This window comes from Drosophila virilis, chromosome 2 (genome assembly GCF_030788295.1).
Source record: "Drosophila virilis strain 15010-1051.87 chromosome 2, Dvir_AGI_RSII-ME, whole genome shotgun sequence".
Lineage (NCBI taxonomy): Eukaryota > Metazoa > Arthropoda > Insecta > Diptera > Drosophilidae > Drosophila > Drosophila virilis.
Genome location: NC_091544.1, coordinates 21478543 through 21498402, shown reverse-complemented (window position 1 = coordinate 21498402; position 19860 = coordinate 21478543). Strand labels below are relative to the sequence as shown.

The window sequence follows — 19860 nt, the reverse complement described above, 5'->3', positions numbered from 1 at the left end:
TTTTGTTTATTAAGAAATCTGGTATCCTGTTACTCTATGTTAGCAACTTTTATCAGAGTGACATAATTACTTAGCTTAGCGATGATTGTGGTTTTACAATTAGTTATACAATTAGGTTAACAGATTACAGAAACATATTTTGGTGTAATTAACGAAGCTTGTCACCTATACATAACGATCGATTAGGTCGGTTGGGTAGGTCCTCTTCAGTCGCCTTCTTCTTCGCCTCCTTAGCAGGCTCCTCGCCAGGATGTTTGGGTGGTTGTGGAGCTTTGTTGAGTAGCTCGCTGCTTGCCTGTTGACTATGTCGCCCACCATTGGAACCTTGAGGTCCTTGGCGATGTCGCGTGTGCGAATATACCATTCGGCTCCAGTTATTTTGCGCAGGGTTTTGGCCTGAATGATGCGAATTTTGTTCAGGTGTGTTTTTGCAGCTATACCGTAAACTTGAAGCCCGTAACGCCACACTGGGGCAAGGATTACCTTGTAGATTAGGACCTTGTTTCGGAGCGAGAGTTTGTTTTTGGAGTTGAGGAGCCAGCTCATTCGCCTTATCTTAGATTTGATGTTGCTCGTTACTGCAGAGACGTGCTTACTAAATGTAAGTCGTCTGTCGAGAGTGACACCTAGGTACTTGTGTTGACGATATTGCTCTAGAAGCTCACCATGAAGAAAAAGTCCGGGGCATGAGTCCTTGCGTAGAGTGTGGGTAACCGTGGCGCACTTTCCAGGGTTCACTGCGATGTTCCATCTACAAGCCCAGTTTTCAAATCGCTTGAGGTATTCCTGCAAGAGGTCAGTTGCCACGTACACACATTTGTTTTTTGCAAGGATTGCCGTGTCGTCAGCAAACGTGGCCACCAGAAGGTCCTGCCGATCATTCCGTCTGCTTGCATTTGCTGTGGGCATGTCATGTGTAAACAGGCTATATAGCGTGGGACCCAAGACGCTGCCTTGTGGAACGCCCGCTTTTATGCGTTTGGTTTGAGAGGCTACTCCATCCTGCACCACTTGAAAGGTTCTCTCAGTTAGGAAGCTCGCAATGGTGCTAAATAGCTGCGGATTCAATTTGTCCTTTATCTTAGAGAGGAGTCCTGCGTGCCACACCCGGTCGAAGGCTTCTTGGATGTCAAGGTATGCTGCCACCACATACTCTTTCCTGTGAAAGCCGTCCAAAATATAATTTGTGACCCGATGTAGTTGCTCAGGGGTACCGTGTTTGAGTCGAAACCCAAACTGGAACTTCGGGATCAAGCGTTTTATTTCCGGGGTATCCAGGACCCTTCTGAGGATGCACCTTTCCAGAATCTTACCAAAGGCAGGCAGGAGGCTGATGGGGCGATAGGATCCCAGTTGATTAGGGGGCTTTCCGCTCTTGTGCAACATGATTATATGTGCCTTCTTCCAAGCCACTGGAAAGTAACCTAGTCGAAGAGCTGCATTAAAAATGGCGACGAGAAAAAGCACCGCCTTGTATGGCAGTAGCTTGATTGTCTGGTTGTCCAACCGATCTTCCCCAGGGGCTTTGCTGCTTTTTAATCTCTTCATCTCCTGCTCTACTTCTTGGAAGGTGATTGGCGATACAGGGAGTGACATTTGGAGTGGCGCCTCCAGGATTTGCGCGACTCGCTGTATCCTTGCATGCGATGCGGTCTCAAACGGCTTGAAGCGCTCCTCCAAGTTGCAGGCAAAGGCTTCGGCTCTGTCCATTGGTGATCTGGCCCAGGTGTCATCGGGAAGTCGAACGGGGAACTTTGGCGCAGCTTGCCGCTTGTATCGACTGCTAAGTTTCCACAGCGCGAATTTGGAGCTCTCGTCTGCCGTTGCTTCCTCCAGCATGGTGTCTGTGGCATTTCTTTTCGAGATAATCAGCTCCTTCCTGACCCTGTTAGCAATACGACGATAGATCCTGTCAATCGTGGGGTCCTGGGTACGGACATACTCCCTCCTCAGTCGCTTTTTTAGGGCGAGAAGACCTTCCAATATGGGGGAAAACGTCCTTGGCCGCTGGCTTGTAGGGGCTGAGTAGATATGTGCGGGCGCAGCGTTGGCGGCTGCGGCATGTACTTGGTCCAACAGGGTTTGTACTGCAGCGTCGACGTCCTCAACTGACAGAATCTGCGTGTTTAGGTTGATCAAGCTATTTAGTTCGGCCTTAAATCGTTGGATGTTCGACCCAGGGAGGACAAGCCTGCGCTTTTTTGGGATCCTTTGTGCAGCCGTGTTGATCGTTGTGAGGAGTGGCAGATGGTCGGAAGATAGATCATACTCTTCGCGAACCGATAGTACGCTGTTGGGGATGCCCTTGAATATAAAAAAGTCGATACAGGAAGGCGTACTTTGCCGGTTGTACGGAAAGTGGGTAGGTCTACCGGTGGCCAGTACCTGGGCTGAGCAGGGAGTGAGCGCCTCATGGAGCGCAGTGCCTCTGCTGTCAGCTCTGTAGTTTCCCCACAGTCTGTGCTTAGCGTTGAAGTCGCCTCCAACGATGAATTTGGGGCCAAGCTGGCCAAACAGGGAATCAAATTCCGCTCGGTTCCAGGGGATGTTTGGTGGTAGGTATGCTGCCGCAACGAGGATTTCGCCCAAGGGAGTCTCCACCATGATAGCAGCCAGCTGTGTGTCGCTGGAGGTCACTGTGTGTAGATGGTAGTGTGCTAAATCCTGCTTTGCCAGCACTACAGCACCACCTCTGGCTCGTCCTGTAGGGTGATCCGCACGGTAGCAGACGTACCCCTCCATTGTTAGGTACAAGTTTGTGTGCAGATGTGTTTCTGAGATGAGCATGATGTCTACATCATGCTTTTTCAGAAAAAGCTTGAGCTCGTTAGCATTTTGGAGGATGCCACGAGCGTTCCACGATCCGAGACGTAACTGGGTAGCCATTATTTGCGGCTTTTTGGGAATCTAAGCTGCGGGGAACCTTGCGCATCCTTTAGCTCTTTAATGCTAACCAGAATGGTTGCAACTGCGGCATTCAGTGCTGCAATGGACTGCTGGAGGTTTTGAAGGATGCCTCCAAGGGAAGCGTCTTGCTCCTGAGGCCCTTGCAGTGGTTGTTGGAGCTGCATTGGATTGACGGTGGGCTGAAGAGTGCGCGCTGGGGGTTGGCGGACTTGTACATGATGGCCTGGCCGTAGCGCATCAGCATACGACAGGCCCTGTTGCACAATTCGGGAAGGTACGAACTGCTGAGTGGTTCTTCGTGTATTTTGAGGATGGCTATATCGTGTAGGAGGGGAGACATTGATGGCCGGCTGCCTGGCATTTAGTCTCACCTGATAGCTTTTGCATCCTTTATAGGAAGCAGCATGGTTTCCCTCGCAGTTGGAGCATCGCAGGTCTGCCACTGTTTTGGCCTGGCACTGCTCGGAGTTTGTCCAATGGGACTGACCGCACCTACCACACTTGGGCTGTTTGAGACAGTAGTTTTTGGTGTGGTCGAACTCGAAGCAGCGGAAACACTGCCTTATACTATTGTTCTTCCTCGGAAGCTCAATAGTGACCCGTTGGCGGCCAACCTTGTTGAGCCGCAGCGCTTCCCTGTTGTTAAGAGACTGCTTGAGATCGACAAACCAGAAGTTGCGACTTGGAAAGTCGTTGGTGGAGTCTGCATCACTTGTTGGCTGTCTGGCGCCCGGGTTGTAAAGGTTCGTCACAATATGGCCGTGCGATGTAAAGGCAGCTTCAATCTGGCTTCTGGGAGTGGAAGCGGCCAGATTTTTAACCACAACGCGGTATGGTCTGTCTTCCTTTAGGCAGAAGTGGGTAAATTGCACTCTCACTTCAGTGAGCTTGCGGACAATTGCTCTGTGGGTGTCGGCATCTTTGGCGTAAATTCTTAGATAGCCAGAGGGAGAGACCTTGAATTCATAGGCGTCTGCGCCCACTGCCTGATCTATGGTTCGCTCCATTGCGACAATATCGCTGACTCCAGGGACTGTTATCGGCCTGGGTTTGGAGATCTTTTTCGCTGATTGTTGTTGGTCTGTGACTGGAGGCGCTTCGTCGGCAGTGTCCATCTCGCCGTCATCGATTACAGAGGCGTCTTCCTGAGGCTCAAGGGAGGCATATCTGTTGCTAATTGCCGAAGCGGTACTGGGAGTTGCGGGCTTAGCTCCAGCGCGGCTGGTGTTGCGGTTATTTAGTTGCTTCCCTTTTTTTACGCCTTCGGATAATAATATAGCCATTTTTGCAGTTGGCTACTTACGGTCACACTAGTCAGTCGTAGTTCGTTTTTCATCAAGTGCGGGTGTGTGCTGCGGACGTGTTGTGACGACGTATTAAAAACTTCGATAGCTGCTAAAAATGGGTAAAAATATACAAAACCATCATTTCAACGAAAGTAGTGCAAAGTATGTTAACTGAATTTGAAGCTGCAGATAACAAACAACAGCACGAATTGAGTGTAGCTGTTAACAGATTAAATTAATTAGGAGCCACATATGTACATACACACATGCATACATGTGTATAGTACATGTATGTATTTACTGGCATATGTGTGTGTGAAGTGAACAGTGCGAGGCATATGCTTGTATGTACGGCCGGGTCGTTGTATATATATATAGCTATCTATCTATATATATATATATTTATACAAATGTGAATAATTTACCTGTACATACATATTAATTATAATTTAAGTGAGTGTAATTTGGAAACGCAAAAAGGGCCTAACCAAAACGAGACTGTGTCGGCTTCATCGTTAACTAGTTTCTGAGTCGCGTGGTGACGCTTACACGGCACGAAAAAAATCACCACTAACAACAATACGAAATACACAACTGCAGCTATTGGGAAAATCGGATATCAGCAGCTAACATTAGAGGAACTGTGCGCAATCAGTACAAAATACTCAAGTGCAAAATTAGAATATTTATTACAAGTTCATGGGAAAGCAATATGAAATGACAAATACGCAGTGTGGGTGTGTGAATGCGAGTCTGGAGGGGCGGACGATGTGATAAGTGAGCTTTTGTGTTGCGGCCGCTGTAGCTGTCGTATGATAAAATACGCGAAATAGATGCAACCCACATGTACATAATTTTATGCAAGCGACACGCAGGCAGGTAGCGAGTCCAAACGCTACGATGCGACTGAATACACCACAGGTTTTTTTCTTTTCGTTGACCTGTGAAATAATAGCAGCAGTAACGAAACAGTGGCGTAGCTACGCGCACACGTGGGTGCTTGTCGAATCCCCTAACGAAACGAAAGTCGAGCCCCTGACGTAGCAAAGAAATAGGCAGGCAGGCTAGGCTGGTGGCTGGCTGGCTGGCTGGCATTCAGTCGAGAAGCGTGGTGAATTTTAAACATAACATAATAAAAGTTCACCATGTTGAGTTCCACTCGGCTTGCCTTGGCTGCACGGCATAATATTCTGCTCTGAGGCTCTAGTCTGGTTTAGTCGTCTTCTTCGTGTGTGGGAGTATACAAGCAAACGCGTGCTACGCATAGCGCCCATGAGCGCCCGTAACTTTGCGTGCGTGTGTATATGTTCATTTTTCACTGCCTGCTCAATTTGTATGAAGTAATAAACGCTGTCTGCAATTAGTATTTCTGTGCGCGTTGTGTTAACGAGAAAAAAAAAAACAAAAAGAAAAACAATAACAAACAAGTGCACTGACTGCAGGTTTTCATGCATCTTTAAGTTTGCTTCTATCTATCTTTTTTTCTCTCTCTCTCTCTCACTCTGATTACAGAAAATAATTAAAAGTGAAAAGTGGCAAAGTGAAAAAGAAGAACAACAACAAACAAACCGCAGGAAGCGCTGATTAGAGCGCCCGCAAACGAAGAGAACGAGGCGTGCCAAGTGTGTTAAAAGTACAAGTGCAAATAAATCCAACAGATTTTGTGGCGATGTCCACCGCCGAAACGGGGTCGTCGCCTGGCAAAAGCAACAACAATAGCAACAGCGTCGCTGCAGGCGGCAATGCGAATCCGAAAGGTGTGCAGCGCCGACAATTGGTGAGTATTTGTACTAATATTACCAACAACACCGAAACGAAAACTTACATTTCTTTGATAAGCCCTCAGTAAAGTGTGTGGGAGATGCGGGGTGGCTTATGCCGTTAACTGACGACCGATGGCGTTGTCATTGTGATTGGCAAGCGTAAATCATCATTAGCAATCTATAAAAATAAATGCACGCTCATTCGCTCACTCATTTGCTCTCTTAAGCTCAAGTTCTATATTCCGCACACACACACACACACACACACACAACAGCTCACACACAGTGACAGCGAGAGAAGGTGAGCCGTGCAGCGGTACTGCGCCCGTTGAGCACTGAAGCTCAACTGATGCCGCCGCATGACCAAAAGCAGTTTCTTTGCCATTTTACTTGTTTGTTGCTGTTCGTATTTCGTTTATAATTTGGTTTTTTTTTTTTTTTTTTTTTTTGAAACGTATATGTGAGTGTGTATGCGCTGGTATCGTTGTAGATAACAGCCGTAGCATATTTACATTTTTATGTGCGTGTGTGTAAGCGCAGTCACACTACGTTTCTAGAGATTATTTGAGCATTTCTTTGTGCGAGTCGGTCTCTATCTCACTCTCTTTTTGTTATATCCTCTCATTCACTTTGCTTGGGCATTTGATTAGCACCGAATTGGGACAGCAGCTGTTGCTGCCGCTCGCTGGCCAAGCCGCCAATAACAGCAACCTTCTACCTTCTCATCATTTGTGTTCTGCCTTTGGCAATGTCATCTAAATTCATGAATATTTTAGTGCGCGCATAACAGATCATGTTGCACACACATACATATATATACGCTGCGCGGTTGCGTGGATTTTTTAAAGAGAGGAATTGCGCTTTTTTTTATAGAGATGAGAATTTCCCCTAAACCAAATCCCTTGATCAATGATCATTTTTTCTTATTAATTTCTTCAGCTCTTTTATAAATATATATTTTGTGCCTAATTACAGTGTAATTTTTAATTTATTAACATAGGGCTAACATACAAAAAGATTAATTTTATATGCCTTATGGTTTTTATTTACTTCTTTCAAAAATATTTATAATCGTAAAGGTATTTTATTTTGAATAATTAATGCTTGGGCATTTATAAAATTCAAATGAAATGCAACATTCACTTCGAAAGCCCTTGGCAGTTTTACCCATTTCCAATTACAATATTCACCACGATAGTGATAACATGCACATGCACGAAATTGTCCCATCTCTAACCGTGTGTTAGTTTCAGCTTTTGTGGCTTATGAAAAATTTATAACTAAAGTGACTAACCCAATCCCAGAGAGCACATGCTTCAAACGCACATTTATCGCAATTGGCAAGTGTTGGTAGACGTTTGAGTATATGAGTTTGTAGATAGCTAACAGAAATTTGGTTGCGCTGCCGCATGTGACAGTGGCGGCCGTTCCCAATTAGCACCTTAATAGAATACATTAGGCTTAACCGAAAGCCAATCTGGCAGGCAGCCGGTTAGCGTTACGTTTGATGACGCCACACAACACTCACAGCACAACAGCTTGAACCACTTGACTGGCGTTTTATTCTCTCACACACACACACACATACACACATGCAAGAAAGAGACACGCACTTTTATGTTGTGTTGTATTTATTTTCTACCTGTCGATTGTCCACTGGCGTTGCCAGACATTTGGCAGCCAAAACAAGCTTTTTCTGGCCGACAACAATAAACAACAAGAACAACAACAACAACAACAATCGTTTAGAACACGCCAAACAAGTTTCTGCATGTGTAGAGCGGCCCGATCGCAGGCAGTCGGGCGGGCGGGTGGTCAGCCAGTCGCTTAAAAAGGATATAATATACACACCAGCCAAATGAGGACGGCCCCACCAAAAATGAAGAAAATCACAACGTTTATAGATTTTTTCGATGCAAGCCCACCACAGCTGAGATTTACAGCACTGCTAGAAATGCAAAAATAACTCAAAGCCGCAGACAAACATGCACATGCTTGTATATATGTGTGTGTGTGTCTGTGTGTGTGTGTGTGTGTGTGTGTGTGCGCATGTGTTTGGCTGTATGTGCTGTGGTTCTCGTTAATACAGATGATGGAGTTGGGAAAAAACGCAACAGTCGCTTTTGCTACCACCCGCCAGCCGGCTATGCAGTATGTACCATAAATACATACACAAACATACACATATGCAATATTATTCAAAGTGCAAGGCCGGTGCATGCGCATAGAAAGGAGACAGCAACAGGAGCGCTGACTCTGCCATTGCTGCTGTCGACAACACGATTTCCATTGCCCTTTACAAAGTGCATGCAAAAACTGCTGCCCTAAAGGCGCCCTCATGGTGGTGGGCTTTGCTTTGCCGCCGAAACTGCCAGAAAAATACGACCATGAGACTGCAACCGCAGCGACCCAACAACTTGCTCCGTGCGCCGCCATCAAAGGCGAGCAAGCGAATGAAAATGAAATGACATAAACGGCGGACTTTAAACGAGCGGGGCGAGCCCCAAACGTCGGCCAAAGGTGCGCGCGAATGAGAGAGAGAGAGAGAGAGAGCGAAAGAGAGCGCCATCTGCTGTGGTGAATAGAGCGATTGGCCGCTGATGTGGTGTATAGAGCAACTGTGATTCATTTGATGGCATCAGCCACAGCAGCAGTGACAGAGACAGCGACGTCAGCTGCGGAATAGGCAGCAGCGTTGACGCCGCCCTCTGTGTATATTTTTAGGCATTTATCGGACGTTCCGACTCCCGGCTAGCCATATATTAATATGTTCCGTTCTCTTTTCTCTTCCACTCTCTTACAGCGCGAACGCAAACAGCGCAAACTTTACCTTGAGGAATGGTCACTCGGCGACGATGATGCGGAAGGCGCGCGCGGTTTCAGCGTTGCCGAAAAGCTTGAGTCCTCCAAGTTTGCGCAAGCCGGCATGGTACGGGAGATGCGCGGCTGCGATCTAACAGTCGCGTAAGTTTCTAAAATTGATAATTAAAGCAACTCTGCGTACGCTATTTGCAATGCTTTAAACTATTGCGTAAAAAAAATGACAAGATTTTTGTGAATGTTTTTATGCCCTGTATCCATTAAAAATGGCTAAAAAGGGCATCATGAATTTGTCCAATTGTATGTAACAGGCAGTAACCCCATAAAGTATATATATTCTTGATCAGCGTCAACAGTCGAGTCGATCTAGCCATGTTCGTCTGTCTGTCCGTCCGTCCGCAAGATTCTCAGAACCTATAAGAACTAGAGACTTTTAGCTGTAGATGCTTCTAGTGCCTGCGCAGCTCGAGTTTCTTTCCGATATTTCCAAGTAATCGATAAAAATCGATATCGAAACTCTGTTTTTTGAACAATTTTGATAAATATCAAGAGCTAGACAAACTGGACATTTATCTTCTAGAATAGTATATATATTTGCATCTCAACATGATTCAAAATTGAGATTGAGGTAGTTTCTTGGAATAGAAAGATCGCTAATTATTTTATCAATCCTTCCTTCAGATTTCTGCAGCAGCATGGCTTCAATATACCCTTGCTGTTCAGGGAGAAGAACGGCTTGGGGCTGCGCATGCCCGATGCACAAGAGTTCACCGTAAACGATGTGCGACTGTGTGTCGGATCTCGACGTTTGCTGGACGTGATGGATGTTAATACGCAGAAGAATCTGCAGATGACAATGAAGGAGTGGCAACAGTACTACGATAATCCGCAAAAGGATCGATTGCTGAATGTTATATCCCTTGAATTCTCGCACACGCGTCTCGATCATTTTGTGCAGAGTCCGGAGATTGTGCGCCAGATCGATTGGGTCGATGTGGTGTGGCCCAAACAGCTGAAGGATGCACAAAAGGAGGGCACCAATTTGTTGGGTGGCATGATGTATCCCAAAGTTCAAAAGTATTGTCTCATGTCCGTCAAGAACTGCTATACAGATTTCCATATTGATTTTGGAGGCACCTCCGTCTGGTATCACATACTTAAGGGCAGCAAAGTGTTTTGGCTAATCCCACCCACCGATCGCAATTTGCAGCTGTACGAAAAGTGGGTGCTGTCCGGCAAACAGGCGGATATCTTCTTTGGCGATACGGTCGAGAAGTGTGCACGTGTCTACCTCACAGCTGGCAATACCTTCTTCATACCCACCGGCTGGATACATGCCGTCTATACGCCCACCCAATCTCTGGTCTTTGGCGGCAACTTTTTGCACTCCTTTGGCATTGTCAAGCAGCTGAAGACGGCCAGCGTTGAGGATAATACAAAAGTGCCGCAAAAGTTTCGGTATCCCTTCTTCACCGAAATGCTGTGGTATGTTCTCGCACGCTATGTCTACACGCTGCTGGGCCACTCGCATCTGGAGGGCGAACCATCGGCCAGTGAGGCCGAAATGGCCGCCCGCCCGCACACACATCTGACGCACTATGAGCTCTTTGGGCTCAAGGAAATTGTCATGTATCTGTACGATCTGCCGCCGCAAAAGAAGAATGTGCCCAGTCTAGTTTTGGATCCGGTGGCCCTGATCAAGGATGTGCGCACGCTAGTTGAGCGCCACTGCAAGGATCAACAAGATATGGCCGTGACAGGCATGTCCGTACTACGACCAGCCGCCGAGCATCAGCCGCTCTTTCAACTGTACGATCGCACGCGGGTCAAGCAGGAGATCAAACAGGAGATTGCACGCAAAAATGCAGAGGTCATACGCGAACAGCAGCAGCTGGAGGCGGCCAGGGAGGCCGAGTCAGAGGCTGGCCAGGGCAGCCACAGCAGCGGCAACAATGGATGCAACAACATCAGCATCAACTCCAGCGGCATCAATAACAACAACAGCTACAGCAGCCAGGGCGTAGAGTACAGCAACGGGGTCCTGAAGAAGGAACAGCTGGAGAATGGCACGTCCACTGGACATGGAACGCAGCCAGGTGTGTATCTTATGTTATGGAAGCAAAAGTCGGCGCATATATATCAATGAAATGAATGAATTCCAAGCTGAATTTATCTCTCGATAAAGTTGTACAAGTGTATAAAAATGAATTCGGCCATTTGCGGGCGTAAATTGATAGAATATGCATAGTTTTATTTTTTTTGAGCTTTAAGCTTTCTGTTACTTTATAAATATTTCTAAGTTTTTATGTCTACATATAAACAAAATTAAGACCTGGTTTCTAACGAGAAGTATTTGCATATGCAAAATAAGAAGAAGAATTAGAAAAAAATTAGTATTGCTTTAATTGATCCGACCTGGCTTAAAGCTTTCATCTAAAAGCTTTCATATCTGACCTTAAAGCTTTATGAATTGCATTAAAGCAATAAATAGCTTTTAAAATGTTATATAGTTAAGATTTCTAGTAAGTCTAAGCCCGGCCATTTCCGGGCGTAAATTGATCGAATATGCATTTTTTTTTTGAGCTTTAAGCTTTCTGTTACTTTATAAATATTTCTAAGTGTAGACATAAATATAAACAAAATTAAGACCTGGTTTCTAACGAGAAGTATTTGCATATGCAAAATAAGAAGAAGAATTAGAAAAAAATTAGTATTGCTTTAATTGATCCGACCTGGCTTAAAGCTTTCATCTAAAAGCTTTCATCTCTGACCTTAAAGCTTTATGAATTGCATTAAAGCAATAAATAGCTTTTAAAATGTTATATTTAAATTTAGCTTTAGTTAAGATTTCCAATTAGTCTAATCTCATTCTGAACTCTATCATTACCAGAAGCTACCTTTGTGCTGCCCACGGACACACTCAAGTATCGTCCGCCCAAGAAGATGCACCTGGCCAACGCAGTAGCCGCTGCCGCCACCAGCAGCAACAATAATACAAGCAATAGTGGCCACAGCAATAGTCCCACGAATGTGGGCAACAATAACGCTGTCAGCGTGATTGCCACCAGCTCCAGTTATGTTGATGGCACTGGCGGGCTGTCCGCTCCGCTGGATAATTGCCCGTCGCCGGGCGAGGCGGGTGCCAAGTTGTCGCCACATTTGACGGGCACCGGTCAGCCAAGGCGACGGCGCACGCGCTGCAAGAACTGTGCCGCCTGTCAGCGTTCCGATTGCGGCACCTGCCCATTCTGCATGGATATGGTGAAGTTCGGCGGACCCGGTCGTGCCAAACAGACGTGCATGATGCGACAGTGCTTGTCGCCCATGCTGCCAGTAACCGCTCAGTGCGTCTATTGTCACTTGGATGGCTGGCGGCAGACGCCAGTGTCGCCGCAGACCAAGCAATTGGCCTCGCTGGAGGGCCCCTCTGCGCTAATGGAGTGCTCCGTTTGCTATGAGATCGCCCATCCAGACTGTGCGCTCTCACAGCTCGATGGCACCGAGGATGCTGCCGATGCCAAGGGCATTGTCAACGAGGATCTGCCCAATAGCTGGGAGTGTCCCAGCTGCTGTCGTTCTGGCAAGAATTACGATTACAAAGTAAGTAGCTGTTTGAGTAGTGTAGAAATTCATTTACGACATTTTCAACTACTTTTTTGCGAGAAACCATAATTTTAACAGCATTCCAATATCATTCCTTAACATTTATTTAACATTACATAACATTAATATGCTTGTAACATTACTCAAGCTTAGCCGCACACGCAAATGTTACTCAGAAAACAATTGGCGCTGTAAATACTTTGTTATTTATCCTCTGCTATTTTACACAACAAATGTTAGTAGCAGTGCTCAAGAACTACTCAACTGCTATTAACAGTTACTCATTATCAAAATACGTTAACTGCGTAACATAACAGACAAATGTTATCAGAGCTACTTAACAGTAGCAAAATTAGCAGTGGCTGTGGAATTTTTCATAGAATTTTCCCTAGAGCTAATTTGCGCCTATTTGCTTACCGGCTTGTTGTGTCCACTTCTCGATTGCAGCCGCGCCATTTTCGCGCACGCCAAAAGTCATCGGAGGTGCGACGCGTTTCAGTTTCGCATGGCAACAATGCTGGTGAGAGTCATGAGGGAGGCGGAGCAGGAGGAGGTGCTGGCGCCGGTAGCCTGTTCCCGCCACCCGTTGGACAATATAATGACTTTGTGTTCACCAGCGAATCCGAAATGGAGTCTAGCGGCAGCGGCATGCACACAACACACTGGAAGCACGGCCTCAAGCGCCACCATCAGCTGGAAGTGAAGACGGAGCGAAATAATAGCTGTGACACACCCTCGCCGGGCATATCGCCTAATGCGACGCATCTGCTGAGCGACAAGATAAAGCGGCGCAAGAGTGACGACGGCGTCAGCGTCAGCAGCAGCATGCACGAGAGCAACGATGCTCCCTGCGCCAGCTCTATGGATTGTGGCGGTGCAGGGGCGGGCGGTACAGGTGCCGCATCCACTGGGCACGGTGGCGGCGGTGGAGGCGGAGGTGGTAGCGGTGGCGGTGGCGGCGGATCACGAAAGAAGAACTCTATACGCTCACAGCTCGCGCAGCAGATGCTTAACTCTTCGACACGTGTGATGAAGAAGCCACAGTATGTGGTGCGTCCAGCGCCCACATCCAGCTCATCACTGGGCGGGTCTGGACTCAGCAATGGCACCAGCAACGGCATCAACAACGGCGCTGGCTCCAGTACGTCGGCGGGTTTGGCTGCTGTTGGTGCCGGTGGAGCAGGAGCTGCTGGCGCCATGAGCAATATGGCCAGCAATGGCGCCAATGGGCATAGCCATCATATGCATCACGGCGGTGGCAATAGCCACGGCCATGGCCATGGCCATGGCCACGGCAGCAGCAGCAACCACAACAGCGCACATAACCTGGCACTGGATGCCACCGTGCTGAAGATCATATTTCGTTATTTGCCGCCCGAGACGCTTGTTACGTGCTGTTCCGTGTGCAAGGCTTGGTCCAATGCAGCGGTGGACCCTGATCTCTGGAAGCGCATGAATTGCGCCGAGCTTAAAATATCCGCCTCTCTATTGACGGCCATTGTGCGCCGGCAGCCGGAGCATTTAATTTTGGACTGGACGCAGCTGGCCAAACGGCAATTGGCCTGGCTGCTGGCTCGTCTGCCCGCCCTCAAGAATCTCTCGCTGCAGAATTGCCCCATACAGGCGGTGCTGGCGCTGCACACCTGTCTCTGCCCGCCGCTGCAGATACTCGATTTGAGTTTTGTGCGGGGCTTGAATGATGCGGCCATAAGGGATATTTTGTCGCCGCCAAAGGATTCTCGTCCCGGTCTTAGCGATTCGAAGACACGTCTGCGTGATCTCAAAATACTTAAGCTCGCTGGCACGGACATCTCGGATGTGGCTGTGCGCTATATAATGCAATCGTTGCCGCAACTCAAACACTTGGATCTCTCCTCCTGCCAGCGCATTACGGATGCGGGCGTGGCACAAATTGGCACTTCGCCAACGGCTATTGCGCGCCTGGCCGAGCTCAATTTGAGCGCCTGTCGCCTGGTCTCCGAGAACTCGCTGGAGCATCTGTCCAAGTGCGAGAGCCTCATCTGGCTGGATTTGCGGCATGTGCCGCAGGTGAGCACCCAATCGGTAATACGTTTTGCCAGCAATTCCAAGCATGATCTGTGCGTCAAGGACATCAAACTTGTGGAACGCCGAAGGCTTTCACTGAGCAACAACTGGCACGACTGAACACCGACCAGGTGACGAAAGCACCGTCAGCAGCAGCGGCAATCGTGCACATTCACTGGCTGAATCTGGGGCAATCTATGGATACCCTGTAGGACAGGCTAGGGGCAACTCGTTTTAGGTTCTATGTCGCACACGCACGAAAACTTATTTTTATTTATAAATGTTTACGCATGTTCCGACTTACGCTAACGCCTCCAATTCGCAGGTGACGCTTTGGAACTTTATTTATTGTCAGCACTCAAGCAACACCCTTCCCAAATCCGCCAGATTATCTCACATATAGAGCAATAGCCCGTTAAGAAAAAACAAACAAACAAAAAAAAAAAAAAAGAAAACCAAAGAATTTTGTTTCTAGCACGAAAAATCCAGCAGCAAAATGAAAACTCCCTTCGCATTGAGTGCACAAATTATATGCACCAGTACAGTAAAAACTGCCTAAAGCGTGTGTGTATACTTATAAGCAACAAGATTTTCAGAAGATATTTTATAAGATGAGCTAATCGTAATCATAATCTGTAGCAACAGTCGCATCAATATGTCCGTCTGTCAGTCAAACTAGACACACATATCGGGCCTATTAAAGCTATTGCAGCGATCGGATAGAAGTGCCGATTTAGTTTGAGGCTCTCTTATTGTAAAAGGCAGGTTTCTTTTTTTTTTTGTTGTAAATACTCGATTTGAATAATGTGTGTCTAAGCCTTCAGATATATCGTATAAAGTTTTTAGGATCCTCGAGTGTTTTTTTTATTTTTATTATGTTTTGTCTGTATCGCAGTTTTTAATGGATCTGTATTTAAAAGTCATTGCAATACGTGAAACATCAAGAGTTTTCAGCTTGAAATTGTTTTAAATTAAAAAAAAAAGAAAGGAATTTCCAATTGAACAGTGTCAATTTTATAAATCGGCTACGAAAGCTTTACGAACGAACGATCAGACAAAGTTATCCAGTTAATATAACACATTGTTTTAAAAGAAAATTGACAAATTATGATAAATGTGCAATAATGTGTAGGGTATTTCAAGCTTCAATGCGAAGGGTATTCGAATTACGGCTCGGCCGAGTATACACATGAAGTCCCGATAATGTAGATTTGTATATTTAAGTTTATTTTTGTCGTTACACATATTTATTAAAATATGTAGTGATAGGTTGAGGTAAATACGAGTACATACACCAGCATTATATGCATGCGTACATACATATATGATACATACATATACATATAATTAAGTTTTACACGTTAGGTTACTATAAAAAAATATATTTCAATTTATTATTTTCACTTAACGGCTACTTTTGTTGAGTACATTCAGATTTGCTTCCCGAATATGAACTAATTTATCTCACTGTTGCGGTCGCTTAGCAAACTTCGCTTTGAGAGAGTTTGAGTCAAAATTGAGTGAAGTTTGAGCTGCGTCAGCAATTATGCGTGGGATAGTACTCTGATGGGAACATTGACAGTGGCGTGATATTTAGGGTGAATTGTTTATGTCTACCAAAGGGGGACAGTTTGATCTTGACCAATGTCGATGTTATCACCAGGCTCTTTGTTTACAATATTAGAAATGTTTATAGTTGTGCTTATGCTTATGTGCTAAGTTATGTTAAAGGGTGGGTGCGACTATGGATATGTCACTCCCCCAACCATTAGAAAAGTGCCTGTCCTCAGGTGTTTAAGTTTGGATATAGTGTAACATTTTCTTCTTTTAGAATTGGTATATCTCCTATTATTGTAGGTGTTTCTTCTACTTTGGGTTTTTTATATTTTATAATTAATTTCTTAGGTATGCTTTTGAACTTATATGTCAAATACAGTGTTAAACTTATTAATATGATTACAAATATGGTTATTGTAATTATCTGGAATACATTGTTAAATTTTGTATGTGCATTTATAATTTGTTTCGTTTGTACAAACGAAAGTGGTTCTAATTTTATAACATCATTGCTTACGTAAATGCTTTGAGTATAATCTAACATATTGTTTGAAATTGAAATTTCATTAATTTGCAATGAACAATTAAAGATTTTTATTATATTGTTTCCTTCTATTGTTATTTCGTTATTTATACAATTATGGTTTAATATAGTTTTTGGTAAATTCCAAGTTAAAATTATATTTGGTTCTATGTAGTTGATTTGAAAATTTTGCAAAATTTTAGTATAACTACATTCTGATGTTATTTGGTTTAAAATTCCTGTTAAACATTCATTATTAATTAATTTTTTTGTTTCTCTGCTATAAACTTTTTTATCTTGGGTAAAATATTTTTTATGAGCTATTTCTGTCAAAATATTATTATTTTCATCCGGGTATGGAATTATTTCGAATACCGGGCTTTTTATTATTTCTCGAGGAATATGGGATATTATCAGTATTTCGTTTGTATCTGATTTAAACCAAGTGGAAGTTTTTGTATTCAACAATTTCTCAGAATTAACATGCAACAAATAGTCATGTTTTAGTAATTTTGGGTTAAAAATTCCTAATCTTGTGAGCTGCATTCCCATCTCAATGTCTTCTATATATTCTGTAAAGTGTTGTAAGTTAAATATAAGGATATCTAATTTCTTTCCTTTTTGTTTCTCTTGATCTAGTTCGTTCATGATTTCTATTCCTTTGTTTATAGCTTCTATTATGTAATTTAATTCGTTAACCTGAACGCTGTTTTCTGCTAAGTTGCTTATTTTTTGTTCAATTTCTGCTTTGTCTTCTTGGTTTAATGTTCCAAATAAGTATTTATATGCTGTTCCTACTATGTTAACTAAACCTCTTTTGCTACGTTTGGCTATTTTTAAGCCGTTTATTTCTCTGTTTAATTTCTCTACTAGGTATTCGATTTGTATAAGGTTATTGAATTCTTTACTTTGTTCAATTAAATTGTTAAAAGTTTCTTCGGTTTTTGTTATATTAACCGTTAAACAGTGGAATTCGTAATCTGTCGGAATGTCTATGGTTCCTGTTTTAAATATGAGATATCCGTTATGGGCTTTGATAGGATTAATTTCAATACTCTGTGCATTTATATGGTTTACAGTTATTGATAGTAATATTATAATAATTAATTTAAGCTGGTGCTTGTATGTTTTGATCGCTGTCTGTTGTTGACCTGTAATTGTTATATTTGCTTTGATTAGTCTTCTTTTTCTTTTTGAATTTGGTTTTGTAATGTGTTATTTTCCTGCCTCTGTTAGTTTCCTCAAAATGTTTGTCGTCGATTTGTCTTAGTTCTCCTGTTTTCTTGAACGGGGTTGTCGTCTTTGATTTAACTAACGGTGAGTGTTTGTATCTAGTGTCAATTTCATAATTTGTTCGTTTTTTGTTGAGGTTATTTATTAGTTTTTCTTTATTAGCTTGAGTGTCATACTCTGGTGTACCTGCATATATGAATATGTCCGCTGGTGTTCTGTTAGTCGTTTTGTGCTTTGTTTTATGATTGTACGTGTAGAGTATAGTTTCAAATTTTGTAAGTTTATTTTCGACGTCTGAGTCGCTGTTAATGATTCTTAGTTTTTCGTTAACTGTCTTATGAAATCGTTCTACGTCGGATATACCATTTTTACTAGTGGTTATATTAATATTTACTGCTTCTGATTTTAGCCATAATTGTAAAGCTGTGCACATAAAAGCTGAGTCTTTGTCTGCCTTTATTTCGATGGGTTTACCCATTTGGTTGAACACTTGTAATATAGCTCGTTTGGTTTCTAGCCAGTCTCTACTTTTTATTTCTATTAATGATGCAAATTTTGAATAGATATCAATGCAAGATAAAAATTGTTTATCTCCTACTATGTAAAAATCCATTACATATTTTTCTCGGATATTAGCGATTTCCGGAGTTATTTCGAAAGTTAATTTTGTATCTCTGTGTTCTGTTTTTGCGATGTTGCAAATCTCACATTCATTTATTAGATTTTGAATTAAATTTTGATAATCTGGGAAATAGTGGGTTTCTTTGAACCAATTGATAGTTTTTTCAATTCCTGGATGTAATAATTCTTTGTGCTTTTTTAATATTAATTCTTTGAATTCTGCGTATGTTTGAAGGTCTATTAATTTTGTACTAGTTTTCATTGCCTTTGTTGAATTATTCGGACTTATTATTTCTAAGTAGGCTTCTTGAAAAATTGGAAAATCTGCTTCGTTGTGGAAGTATAGCACACTTTTCTTTGTGCATAAGTATTCTTTTATTAATTCTTTGGCATGCGTATTAGTCATGTCTTTGTACGTAATTTTTATGTTGGTTTTGTGAAAGTAATTCGTAACTTTTGTTTCGTTCTCGGTTCCTTTTTCAAATTCTATTTGTCGATTATAATAATTAAGTGGTCTTTCTGTGATTTGTAAATGGTTACTGTTGTCTTCTTGAGCACTATGTATTGTTGCTCTTGTGCTAATTGTATCTTCGCCTAAGAAGTTTTCGTTTAATTGAATTCTGGACAGAGCATCTGCCACATAATTTTCTTTTCCTGGGACGTATTTAATTTGGAAATCAAACTCATTTAGCTTGATCTTCCACCTTTGTAATTTCATGTTAGGTTCTTTCATATTATTTAACCAGACGAGTGGTCTGTGATCACTAAGGATTTGAAATTGTCGACCAAAGAGATAGGACCTAAAGTATTTAGTGGCCCAAACGATTGCTAATAATTCTTTTTCAATCGTTGAATAATTTAACTCATGCTCGTTGAGAGTTCTACTTGCATAGCATATAGGCTTATGCTCTTGCGAAAGGACGGCCCCTATTGCCATATTACTCGCGTCTGTAGTTAATGAAAATGGTTTTTCGAAGTTAGGGTATATTAAAATTGGGTCGGATGTTATGAGTACTTTTAGCTTTTCAAACGCTAGTTCGTAGTCTCTGTCTTTTATATTGATTTTTGCTCCTTTTTTTAATTTAAGTGTTAATGGTTTTACTATATTAGCGAAATTTGGTATAAATTTCCTATAGAAACCACATAATCCTAGAAATGATTTAATTTCTTTTGGGGTTTTTGGAATTGGGAATTTGACAATTGCTTGTATCTTGTTGGGATTTGGTTTTATACCCTCAGTTGTGATGATGTGACCGAGAAATTCAGTTTCTTTTCTCATAAACTCGCATTTATCCAACTGTAGTTTTAAGTTAGCTTCTCTAAGCTTCTTAAATACCTTTTGTAGCGACAAAATGTGTTCCTCCAATGAAGTGGAAAAAATAATAATGTCGTCTAAGTAGACCAGACAATCCTTAAAAATTAAATCTTCTAAGAGATTGTTCATACAACGTTGGAACGTTGCAGGTGCATTCTTAAGACCAAATGGCATGCGAGTGTACTC

The 19860-nt window shown here is 43.3% G+C and overlaps 1 protein-coding gene across 5 annotated transcripts in view; it reads left to right on the top strand.

Moving 5' to 3' along the window:
* Nucleotides 1-4186: 4186 nt before the first annotated feature.
* Kdm2 (Lysine demethylase 2) overlaps nucleotides 4187-19860 on the top strand; it is a 63098-nt gene continuing 47424 nt past the window's right edge. Inside the window, exons 1-6 of one of the 5 annotated variants that reach the window (XM_032433858.2) lie at nucleotides 4187-4312; nucleotides 5706-5970; nucleotides 8760-8920; nucleotides 9458-10872; nucleotides 11670-12376; nucleotides 12827-15810. In XM_032433858.2, the coding sequence (XP_032289749.1) occupies nucleotides 5863-5970; nucleotides 8760-8920; nucleotides 9458-10872; nucleotides 11670-12376; nucleotides 12827-14545 (4110 nt within the window). In that variant the 5' untranslated portion in view covers nucleotides 4187-4312; nucleotides 5706-5862 and the 3' untranslated portion in view covers nucleotides 14546-15810. Of the gene's footprint in view, nucleotides 4356-5392; nucleotides 5486-5705; nucleotides 5971-8759; nucleotides 8921-9457; nucleotides 10873-11666; nucleotides 12377-12826; nucleotides 15811-19860 lie in introns of those variants that run through there. The other 4 variants (XM_002053148.4, XM_015171904.3, XM_070206863.1 and 1 more) reach the window with 4 other exon arrangements.